This window comes from Saccostrea cucullata, unplaced genomic scaffold, assembly GCF_032062105.1.
Source record: "Saccostrea cucullata isolate Sc308-1 unplaced genomic scaffold, CSIRO_AGI_Scuc_v1 ctg114, whole genome shotgun sequence".
In the NCBI taxonomy this organism is placed as follows: Eukaryota; Metazoa; Mollusca; class Bivalvia; order Ostreida; family Ostreidae; genus Saccostrea; species Saccostrea cuccullata.
Genome location: NW_026930714.1, coordinates 47,501 through 59,626, shown reverse-complemented (window position 1 = coordinate 59,626; position 12,126 = coordinate 47,501). Strand labels below are relative to the sequence as shown.

The 12,126-nt window shown below is 34.0% G+C and overlaps 2 protein-coding genes across 4 annotated transcripts in view; one reads left to right on the top strand and one right to left on the bottom strand.

The window, feature by feature from the left end:
* The first annotated feature begins 95 nt into the window (after nucleotides 1–95).
* On the top strand, nucleotides 96–4,322 carry LOC134229803 (F-box/SPRY domain-containing protein 1-like). Its single transcript, XM_062711593.1, has 3 exons — nucleotides 96–703; nucleotides 1,983–2,058; nucleotides 2,784–4,322. Exons 1-3 carry the CDS (start codon nucleotides 131–133, stop codon nucleotides 2,891–2,893), a joined length of 759 nt encoding a protein of 252 aa, XP_062567577.1. The 5' UTR covers nucleotides 96–130; the 3' UTR covers nucleotides 2,894–4,322.
* A 4,696-nt stretch (nucleotides 4,323–9,018) lies between these two features.
* LOC134229795 (uncharacterized) overlaps nucleotides 9,019–12,126 on the bottom strand; it is a 3,207-nt gene continuing 99 nt past the window's right edge. Inside the window, exons 1-2 of one of the 3 annotated variants that reach the window (XM_062711580.1) lie at nucleotides 11,737–11,857; nucleotides 9,019–9,891 (exon numbers count right to left, since the gene is read on the bottom strand). In XM_062711580.1, coding sequence (XP_062567564.1) covers nucleotides 9,036–9,881 — 846 coding nt within the window. In that variant the 5' untranslated portion in view covers nucleotides 9,882–9,891; nucleotides 11,737–11,857 and the 3' untranslated portion in view covers nucleotides 9,019–9,035. Of the gene's footprint in view, nucleotides 9,892–11,736; nucleotides 11,858–12,126 lie in introns of those variants that run through there. The other 2 variants (XM_062711582.1, XM_062711583.1) reach the window with 2 other exon arrangements.

The window sequence follows — 12,126 nt, the reverse complement described above, 5'->3', positions numbered from 1 at the left end:
AGAGTATTTTTAATTTGTGATAAATATCGATAAAATTATTTTCATTTTTTAATCGGGTTCGAAATACAGAATAAATTTATGCAGCCAACGTCTCGCGAAAACTCACGAGGGTGACCTGTCACAAACGAGTATGGCTGCCGCGAAGTTAAACCCAGAGATTTTGGAAATAATATTTTCATATTTAAGTATATCTGATCTAAGGAATTGCTCATTAGTTTGTAAAGATTGGTATAAATTTTTGAACGACGAAAATAATGATGTGTGGAGATTTCACTGTGTCAGGAAACTGGCGGAGGAGGCTTTAAAATCTGACTTGTTAAAAAATGTTCCTACATACAAAGCGAAATTACGCGCATTTTATCATGCATGGAATCCAAATGATTGTTCAAAGAACATGTACGTTAAATCCAAAGGGTTCTCGGTGCATCGGAACCCTATCGCACAAAGTACAGACGGTGCACGGGGTAAAATTGGTTTCCGGTCAGGCCGCCACTGTTGGGAGGTGTGGTGGGAGGGACCATTAGGGACTGTCGCTATGATTGGACTGGCTACCAAATATGCTCCTATGCAGTGTCATGGATATGTAGGATTACTAGGTGCAAATGACCAAACGTGGGGTTGGAATTTAGTGGATAACTATCTTCTACACAATGGAGACAGTCAAGGAAATTATCCTACAGTAAACAATGCACCTAAATATCAGGTGATGAGATGTGTTCCTTTAAAGTTTTCTGGTCTTATATGAAATAAGTTTTTTTATGAAACAATATGTTGACGGTGTGACCATTAGGGAAAGTGCAGATACTTCTATTGTTTTAATTTAGATCAGGCCTGTCTAACGGCATGTGACATTTGGCAGGTCCAGTGCAATCTCTTGATTTAGCTATATAGCTTTAGATAGCTATATAGCTTTAATAAGCTATTCAGTATAGCTTAATTTAGCTATTTTACTACACTTTTTTCTTAAAGGTGTAATTTTCTCAGTATGTACAAAAAAGCGCACCTTGGTGCAGTGATGATATACAACTTTGAACTCTTCTTAAAATAATGCATGTAAAAATCACTCATCAAATTAAGTCTCCTTGTGAGACTTTGTACTCAAAGTTTTACAAGTTTTTGGGCTATATAAAGCAATTGATACAGTTACTTCTGCAATGATATTATAATGGAGACCAATTATGTTCAACAAGATAATTGATTGGTAACAGTTCAGCACAATGAGAAGCAATCATACTTTTCCTTGCCTCAAGGCACCCAAGGTAGTGGACAGTTAGTCTAACAATAGAAGTTCTTTTTTTGCTTAAAAGTATTCAAAAGCTGCAAAGTTAGAACTATCTTTGATTTTGGTTGTTGTTTTAATAGTCCATAGTACATGTATGAAGAGTCAAATACATGCGACTTTTTGTTTATTTTCAGCAAAAAAGATTTTTGTGAAAAACTGTATATAAATAGCTAAATAAAGCTATTTTGAATAGTTTAATAAAGCTATATAGCTATCTAAAGCTATATAGCTAAATCAAGAGATTGTACTGGACCTGTTTGGTGTGTCTAGACTCTGACGTCACATGACGTATCTAAAGTGCTGAAAGTTATTGAAGAATGTATTGTTTACGGCTTATCTTCAAAATTTATACAATAATCAAGGCTAGTTAACTTTTTGTTGAACATACTATATTGCGAGAACGTTGCTTGAACAAGCGATGCATTGTGGGTCCAGAGGAACTGCAGAAAAAATTGTTTTGATCAATGTGAAAAGTCTGAATTTTCTTTTCGCCCAGGTGTTGCTTTAAGAGCTCACAGTGATGAGCTGTGCAAAGGTGTTTTGCGCCGCTTGCTGCACTTGCTATTTGGGGGGAGCTTATCATTATTTTTTTTTGTGATTAATACCTCAATGTGTAACCTTGTCCATAATGATTATATTCTTTACAGAGTAGTAAGAATAATCATAGACATAGCTATATTACATGTTTTATTTCTTTTAGGTGGGGGAGAGAATTCGAGTGATACTTGACTGTGAAGACAATACGTTAGCATTTGAAAAGAACTATGAATTTTTAGGTAAGTCTAAAATTTCAAGTGATTTAAAACTTACAGAAGAAAGAAGTGTGTTTATTACAAAATCGCTTATTTTGCCTTACTCACAGATTAATATTTTTTATGCTAATCCAATTAGTTAAAAATTTAGCTCGAAAAGAAGAGCATATATATATATATATATATATATATATATATATATATATATATATATATATATATATATATATGCATTGTCCATCATCCATCTGTCTATCTTTTCTTATTTCTGACTGTTTTATAGTTGCTGATTTCCATGATGGTTACTAAAAATGGATAGTTCCTTGGAACTCTTTGGAAATTTTATTTTTTTCTATAGTTTTTGTTTGAATAATTTTTTTTATGCAGAATAAGGTTCAGTACAAAATACACATGGATGTTGTCATCTTTTACTGATATCTAATGAGTCAGTGTTGAGTTAAAGACACAACCTATATATAATGATGATGTCGTACAATGTAGTAGGTTGCGCTATAAAACTTAATTTCTCTTCTTATTTTTTGACAAACCTTGTAATTAGTTACTGTGATTGCTTAAAATAGAAGTTTTACATCACAATAAACTTGAATAAAGAGATTCAGTTGAAATAATAGCACAAATGGATCTTTAGATGTCAGTTTTCATGTTGATTTAAAAACAAAACTTTTTCCTTCTATTAATTTTTACAGATTGATATTAACATTTTATTGACTATACTTTATTTTGTTAAGGTGTGGCTTTCCGTGGGTTACCAGACACGCCCCTGTATCCTTCCGTATCAGCAGTGTATGGCAATACCGAGATCTCAATGGTGTACTTAGGTCCGCCTCTAGACGGATGACGTCAGGTCCACGCACTAGCACAATCCACCAATAGGAATCAATACAACAGATCTTATGCTCCACAGTGGAGATGTGAGTCTCCGTTTAAGGGGACGGCCATTTTCCTCCGCGCGAGAGGAGACTGGAAATTTCCATTAAGTTTGAGTCAAATCCAGTGAGAATCATGTATTACCGAGATTTTCTTATGTTACTTTTGCTGGACCAAAAGTAGTAAAATGTATCCATTCTATGTGTCTCTCATTACTGCTGCTGTACAAGATTACAGGGAATTTGTAGGACAACAAGAGCAGACATTCTAACTGTGTGTGTGTATGTAGATTTATAAATAGCGTTTGTGTTTTCGGTCTTGGACTGAGATTTTTATGAGATATGTCTGAGATATGAGATTTTATATGACATGCTTGTGTGCTGTGCTGTAGCAGTGTTAACCATGTTTATTCTTCTTCTTCTTTTTTGTATTAAAAACCCTTCCGATGCTGATGTCCAAGTGCTATATTGTAGCCTTTCATAATTTTAGTATTTAACTTAGTGAAAAGTATATAAAAACTGCTTAATGAGAATAATTGGTATGTCCTGGATTCCACATGTTTTGTTTTTTTTAGTATTTATATTAAGAGCATAGATTAAGAGTTCTTGTCCCTTAAACTATAAAAAATATCATGTATTGATCCTATTATTTTCAACATTTGTCTCCACGATATCAAATAAAAAAATTAAATGTGTGCATGTGTGGAATGTTTTGTAAGGTCTCTCGATACTAACTAGTCATAAGATTTTTTTCCCCCCATAAAATATGTATGATCCATGATCATACTAGTAGATGTATATCAGATGAAGCTGTGTATTTATGATTGTGTAAAAAAAAAAATAGTTGAGAGAAATTTCATCAAGTTTTCTTTTGCCAGCTACCTAAGTTGGAGGATTTAGTTTCAATTTGTATGCCTGAAAATTTTTTTTACTTTTGAATCTTATTGACTGGAGGAAAGCTAATCTTACAAGCAGGGCAGTTTCATTTTATTCTGAGATATGCATGTAAATATTTTAAGAGAACAATAAAATCAAACTTTTCATATGTAAGTTTTCAGAAATATGTACAAAAAATTTTTGTAACAGTTTCAAAAAGGTGTTTTTTGTAATGCATTATTCATTTAATCATTACATGCTTGATTTAATAGAATTTTACATTCACTTCCAGAAGTACATGTATATTATAAAATGTATGTATGAAATATGTAAATGTAAATGCAGAAATGAGTGATGTACAGGGTATAAATGTAAAGGATTGGTTATGTCTGGGAAATGGAATTAAATAGGATGTAATAGAAGATGTACAAGTGAAAATGATGTCATGCATATTTGTATATGCTACAGATACATTGTATGATTATAAAACTCAATGAAGGTTTTAATAAAATTTCTCAGAAACAAGTATGTGTTGTGAATATCAAATAAAATCTGCTTGAAGCAGGAAAGGGGGAGAGAATAATAAATCTGTAAAAGTATTCATGCTGTTATTTCAGGTTACTTCCCATTCCCTAACCTTGAATAGGTTTTCTCTCATTCATTTTAATTTACTGTAATTATATTTGTTCCAGTAAAACATTTGATATTTGAATCTTCATCAGAAGATAGCTGATACATGTAATCCTCCTCCTCCCCCCCCCCCCACGTCCCTTAAAAAATATCTTATTTGCTTTGCATGCTATGCAAAAAGTTGAATTACCGGTAGCCTGTATGTAGAAGGACTTGTTATGCATTCTACGCGCATTTTTAACACGTAAATGACATATAATAGCTTTTTATTTTTTTCTTTTTTGATGAAATTTTTTGATATACATAATGTAAGGATACATTGTTTCATATGCTGCATCAAAACTTTTTATATATGAGTTATTAATTAATTTGTTTTTTTGCAAGTGCGCTTCGCTATTAGAATTTTTAAAAAATTGAAGAGGGATATGGACATTATTGCAACTAGTATAGTAAATTCACAGCTAACTATAGGCCTATCATGATTAAACCTACAGTCATTTTTTTTTTAGAAATTTATTACAGAGACAAGTGCCTCTGACTGTTTTTTTTTTAATAAAATGTTTTAAAAATTATTTTTTCCGAATTAATCGTATGAATTAGATCACAATTAGATCTTTTAAAGAAAATGTATAAGAAAAAGTCGAATAGGCCCGGGCCTATAATACACGTGCGTGTACGTGCGCTGCACCTTTGATTGGCTTCCTTTAAACAGCTACAATTCCTATCTCAATTGCATTTAAATAATATACATACATGTATATATATATATATATATATATATATATATATATTTAAACATATCCATAACAAATGTATTCGCATTCAAGTGCATACATGTGCGTGTGGGTGAGGGGTTGATTGGCTGAAACTTTGAACAGCTATAACTCCCTTGGTTTTTAACCAAAATTTGTGGGATCTGTCGTCGTAGTCGTTGTTGTAAACTTTTCACATTTTCATCTTCTTCTCAAGAACCACTGGAAAATCAAAAACTACAAAGTATCTTGAATAAGGGGATTTCTTAAACTTTTGGATTAAATACTTTGATTTTAGTATATTAATTATGATTGTAGAGAAAAATTATATGGCATTTTAAAAAAATCATTCACATGCGCACTGGGCAAGGAAAATTTGAATGAAATTCATGTGGAATCATTGTCAATTAAAGTATCAAATGCAACGAGTTTGTCTTATTTAATGAAGCTTATAGGGAATATGGCACCAAAAGGGAGTTGGGGAGCGTTTGGGGAACATCTGTAACGGTCCCCGTTACAATTAGCACTAGTTATATTTGTTCCAGTAAAACATTTGATATTTGGAATCTTCCTCAGGTAGTGTAGATTCAAGTTTGTTCAAATCATCCTCCCCCGGGGGTAGGGTGGGGCCATAATGGCCGATCAAATTTTTACATGGAATATATAGGAAAAATCTTTAATTTCCGGTAAGAACCACTGAGCCAGAAAGATGAAACTCATGTGGAATGCATTCCTCATTTAGTGTAGATTCAAATTTGCTTTTCATGCCCACCGGGGTTAGCTGAAAGCCAAAATGGCTTTTCGATCAAATTTTTGCATAGGTATATATACCTGGAAAATCTTTAAAAATCTTCTTCTCAAGATTCATTGAGACAGGAAAGATAAAACTCATGTGAAATATCTTCATGGGTAAGGGGATTTAATTTTTTTAAATCATGACCCGCCGGGGGAATCCAAGGGGCCAAAATGGGAATTTTAATGGAATATATAGGAAAAATCTTTTAAAATCTTCTTCTCAAGAACCACTGGGCCAGAAAAGCTGAAACTTATGTGGAAGCATCCTGGGGTAGTGTAGATTCTAAATTGTTCAAATCATGACCCCGGGGGTAGGGGGGGCCAAAATGGCCGACCAAAGTTTTACATAGAAATATATAGGAAAATTCTTTAAAAATCTTCTTCTCAAGAATGACAAAGCCATAATTCATGAAATTTATGTGGAATCATGCTCAGGTAGTGTAAATTCAAATTTGTTCAAATCATGACCCCGGCCGGGGGTAGGGTGGGGCCAAAATGGTCGATCAAAGTTTTACATAGAGATATATATGGAAAATTCTTTAAAAATCTTCTTCCCAAGAATGACAAAGCCATAATTCATCATATTTATATGAAATCATCCTCAGGTAGTGTAGATTTAAATTTTTTAAATCATGACCCCCGGGGGAAGGTAGGGGCCAAAATGGCCGATCAAAGTTTTACATAGGAATATATAGGAAAAATCTTTTAAAATCTTCTTCTCCAGAATGACAAAGCCATAATTCATCATATTTATATGGAATCATGCTCAGGTAGTGTAGATTCAAGTTTGTTCAAATCATGACCCCCGGGGGTAGGGCGTGGTCAAAATGGCCGACCAAAGTTTTACATAGAACCATATAGGAAAATTCTTTAAAAATCTTCTTCTCAAGAATGACAAAGCCATCATTCATCATATTTATAAGGAAGCATGCTCAGGTAGTGTAGATTCAAGTTTGTTCAAATCATGACCCCCGGGGAAAATATTAAATTTTTAAAAAATTGAATATATATGGAAATTATTGCAAATCTTCTTATAGTAATCATTAGGACAGGAAAGATAAAACCTATCATGTGGAACCTACAGTCATTTTTTTTTTTAGAAATTTATTACAGAGACAAGTGCCTCTGACTGTTTTTTTTTTAATAAAATGTTTTAAAAATTATTTTTTCCGAATTAATCGTATCAAAGCCACAATTAGATCTTTTAAAGAAAATGTATAAGAAAAAGTCTAGGCTGTTCCTATAATCCGGGGAAGGACGACCCTGTTCTCAAGCACCTTTGAGTTCCTTCCTAAAAAAGTTTACAATTCCTTCTCAATTGCATTTAAATAATATACATACATGTATATATATATATATATATATATATATATATATATATATATATATATATATATATATATATATATATATATATATATATATATATATATATATATATATATATATATATATATATATATATATATATATATATATATTTAAATATATCCATAACAAATGTATTCGCATTCAAGTTCTCAGAAAAGAGGGGGTGGCCCCTGGGCCTCTTGTTTAAAATACACTTGAAAATTTAAATCTGTTTCATTAATTGCTTGAGTTTGTTTATTTTATAAGATACATGTCCATTGAATGTTGTAAAATGACTTGAAGAATTATTAGGAGACTATTTACCCATTTACAAACGAAAAAAAAGTTCGGAGGAAAGGGTCCCTTCCCAAACTTTCTCCTACCCTTTGCAGAAAATCTGGTGACAACCCTTGCTTTTAAAAACTAGAGGTACTAGCTGAGCAATGAGCTCGATCTCACTAAATGATACCCCCGCCTCCCATTTGCCATTTGAATAAATGTATAATGGCAGTGCCCATGTCCTGCTATGGGAAATCCAAAATATGTGTCGGATCAAAAAGTAAAATAAGAGGTGCACAATGGCAGTATGTGATAAGATTATGTGAAAGTTTCATCAAATTTCATTCAGTGGTACGAGAGGAATTGCGGATAAGAGATGGGTACCCCAAAGCGTAACAGACGGACGGACGGACATATACCGATTCAATACTATATATACCCTCCCGCTTTTCAAGCGGGGATTATAATAAATGCATCCCAACAACTACATTTAAGACACTGAAAGTAGGGAACCACAATTCTTTAAATTTTATGGTTTGATTGTTCACAGTTCTTCTTCCGTGAATCACTTACGATGAAGAATACCTCTATATATTCTGAATATAAAAGAGTTTTTGGTAGATTCTGTAAAAGCTACAGATACCTGCTAAAGTGCTTTACATTGCTCCACGTGTCAACAATAAATGCCCAATGCCCTTTCCCTTTTAATTCGAAATTTATAATCAATTTATTTTTTTTTTTGAAGATAAGGTCAACTTACAAGGTCATGTGGTAAAAAAAAATTAGTCATTCAAGGTCATGGGGTCTAAAATCCGAATATATTTGGAAAGGTCTTGTCACAGGTAATGAGGTATAATGATCAAGTGATATATGGAAGCCCAGCTCCTCTTATTCGAATTCAAAAAGGTTAAAGTATTAAACGTTAATTTTTTGAAAAAGTAAGCAAAACTTCAAGTTCAGGGTCACAAGTTAAAAGTCGGTATATTTGGAGAGGTCTTTTCACAGGTAAAACATACACATGTGAAATATGATAGTTCTTATTCAAAAGTTATGACCAAGGGTTTTGTTTTTTTTTTTTTTGGACAGATGTCTCCGCGTATCTTTTTTTTCAAAACCGGGGACAAGAAAAAAAAGGAAGTGGAAGAGTTTCCAAAACTCGAAAATCCTAGTTCGTGGAAGACGGCTTAAAGGGCTGGGTATGTTCTAACTTTTCCAATACATTACAATAGAACGCTTTAATTACTGGGGGGGGGGGGGTATACTGCAGCAAAAAACTTGGGAGAAGGCGTTCATTCATTTTGAACATTTTAGCAGTATAAAGAGAGGTTTTAATGAATTAAAGAGGACAGTCCCCTCCCATCCAACCCTGATACGTAATCGTATTGTATTGATAAGTGATTAATCATTACATTCACTTTATATTTAGTAGATTTTATTGATCAAGTTGGTCCTGAACAAAATACACAGAAATCATGATGACCCCTGCCAAGACAAGAACACCCAGCACCGCTCCAATAAAATAGGATACGGTGGCTCTCCTTCCAAGGAATTTTGCTTCATCAACATCACCATTCTTGTAAGCTTTATCCCCGAGCTGCATCCAATGAAAACCAGGCATGCAGCAGAGCAAGAAGAAAAAGAAGAAGCAGGGACAGTGCAAGGCGCTGTGTATCATGTGGTTGATTTTGTTGTGAGGATTAGATTTCACCAGGAACTCGTTGTAAACTGAATGTTCTTCCTCTGGTAAGTTATAAATAAAAAAGTCAACTGGTTCATGTTCATAGTGAGACCTCTCAGCGCCTAAATGCGGAGCTTCCATTGGTTCCCTAGACAAGGGAGCTGTTCTTTTCACAGCTCTAGGCGTTGCTGGACAACTATAAGCTTTCCTCTCGGTAGGAAACCCCGTACTTTGAAAGTTTTCCTCGAGTTCTTCACCGATGAAAACATTTAATTGCCTCGTTGTGTGAGTGTGTTTTGATTTCATGGATCCGGTGTAGGACAGTTTGGAGATGGCCCCTGGAGAATGGATTGCTTCCTCCGCGTATGGATTATGATAAGCGGAGAAATCGGACAGCGGACTTGAGACTTCGCTTTGTTTGGTTTCTGGATTATGGATATGTAATGTTAACTGGTCTTTCCCTTTATTTTTATATTTGCTGGACTGGGAAGTTGAAGCATGAGCCGTGTCACTCCCAATGCTTTCATATTCGGGTTCTATGCTGGATTCCGGAATGGTTATTTCGGAAGTCGTCGGCATGTATAAATGTTCGTCGGCCATATTGAAAATTCTGTAAAAACGAAAAATTTAATTACATTATATTAGATATTAAAAATGCATCATTATTAATTTATATTTATGCTCAGTAGTTCGACCCCTCGGATTTGAAAAAAAATAAATGCACCAAAAAGTCAGGGAAAAGTCCAACCCTCAAACCCCCGAAATAGAACTTTTGAGTTTGGACAGCTAGTGTACCGGTCTTGTACAGTAGGCTTTCCCCCCTAAAATCCCCCCCCCCCTGGCTCTAGAGTAGAATTTCCCCCGGAAAACTGGCTCTAATGTAGGATTTCCCCCCCAGGAAAACTGGCTCTAGAGTAGGATTTCCCCCAAGAAAATCCCACACTAGAGTCAATTTTCCGGGGGGAAATCCTACTCTGTGTTGAAGTTATAGAGTGCGATTTCCCCCAGAGCCAATTTTCCCCTCAATGAAATTGCGCTACTTATTTTTTTGAGGAGGAATGGTTGGCACACTGCTGAATGTATCCCTTCTTCAAAATGGTGACCAGATGTATTCAACATACGTATACATGAAAATTTTGAATCCGATTTTTATTGGCTTCCTTCATGCCATTTTTTAAAAATCAAATAAATTGATGAAAAATGGGATTTTAGGAGAATTAATATGACAAAAATTGTATCTAGTTTAATAATTAGGACGGTTACAGAAAGGTGGAAATTTAAACATAACAGTAAGTTTACAATTTCTGAATATTTTAGAAAGTTTATTATTGCAATCATTTACAACTAAAATAGGTCCAAAATATATACCAACCCAAACATCCGTCTTTTGTTTGTTTCATCATATTTTAAGAATATTTATTTTTTTTTTGTGAAAGCTATATATTTTGGTTGAGATTCCATGATTTGAAATTTATGCTTAGAAAATTCTCACAACATACCTTAAAAACACTCATTTACCTTTTAAAAACCAGTTTTTCGTTTCTCTTTTTTTTCGCAAAATTACTGCGGCTGTGGTTAATATTGACTCTGTAACAAGGAGGGAAATCCTACTCTGAGAAAGAAAGAGGGGGAAATTTGGCTCTGGTCTGAGATTTCCCCTCGGGGGGAAATCCTACTCTAGAGTACGATTTCCGGGGGGAAAGCTGGCTATGGGGGAAATCCTACTCTACAACACCGGTCCTCTTTTGTCCCCGCTTTCACTGAATGTGGGGGATATTAATTTTGGTTTGTCTGTCCGTCCGTCAGTCATAGCTGTCTTTCTGTCTGTTTTAACACTTTCGTTTCCTCACGAAATTTTAAAAGGCTTAAGTTTAATCTTTTGCAAGCCAAGATTAATTTTATACCACAATTTCCTACAGGAGACCCCTATATTGAATTAGGGATCAACAGTCAAAAGTCAAGTTCATAAATTATTGGGGAGGGGGGGGGGGCAGCGGCTACCTCTTGGATGTCCATCTTACAATGATATATTCTTTAATATTTTAATCTTCACACGTTACATTATCATAAACCACCGTAATTCTATACTAAGAAAAAAATCTTGATCATCCCTACGGGCCTGCATGGTGCTATTTATCGACATGTTGAACCCAGTTTCCAGTTTCCATTTTTTTTTTTTTTTTGTAAAAATGATTCTAAACATATAAACATTTTGCACTAGTGATCCACCGTATGAAAAAAAAAAATTTCTCTTGCAGGTATGGGTCAAAACTGTAAAACTTTTCGAAAATTATATTGTTTATGAAATTTAACGAAAGGGGATCCAGTTTAAAATCCAGTATCACCTCACAATAAATCATCAAATGATAACTTGTAATCATAATATTTATCATTTAATTAACAGAACAAAGAACTTTAACAAGTAAAAATAATCTTTTTCAAGAAAACGCCTTACCTGTTTAACGGCCTATTTACCTTGTGTGGGCAGTGGCGTGAAACCGAAAGCTTTTTGTTTTTTTTTCCTGACAATATTCTGACGACAAGGACGGCGATCTATCACTGTATTAGCGTATTACCTGTTTTATTAATTAAACAAGGAATGAGTATTTATGTAATTCACCACTGCTTGTATTTGTTGGGTTTTAGACATGATAATATTATAAGTGGTCATACATTAATATATAGCTTCTTTTAATTCTTTGTTTTAAAACTCGCATTCATTCGTTACATGGTAAATTTAAAGTGGGCGGGGATTCGTCCCAATCCCTCTTTTTTTTGTAGATCACCGTTTTTGCAAATATGCACTATTTCATTGGAGATATGAAAAAAGGAAATAACTTTAAAT

Excerpts from the sequence above, each read along its gene's own strand:
- LOC134229803 (XM_062711593.1), top strand. The coding sequence starts at position 131 with ATGGCTGCCGCGAAGTTAAACCCAGAGATTTTGGAAATAATATTTTCA. Across the intron at positions 704-1,982 it reads ACAATGCACCTAAATATCAG|GTGGGGGAGAGAATTCGAGT; the intron begins GTGATGAGATGT and ends TATTTCTTTTAG. Across the intron at positions 2,059-2,783 it reads AAAGAACTATGAATTTTTAG|GTGTGGCTTTCCGTGGGTTA; the intron begins GTAAGTCTAAAA and ends TATTTTGTTAAG.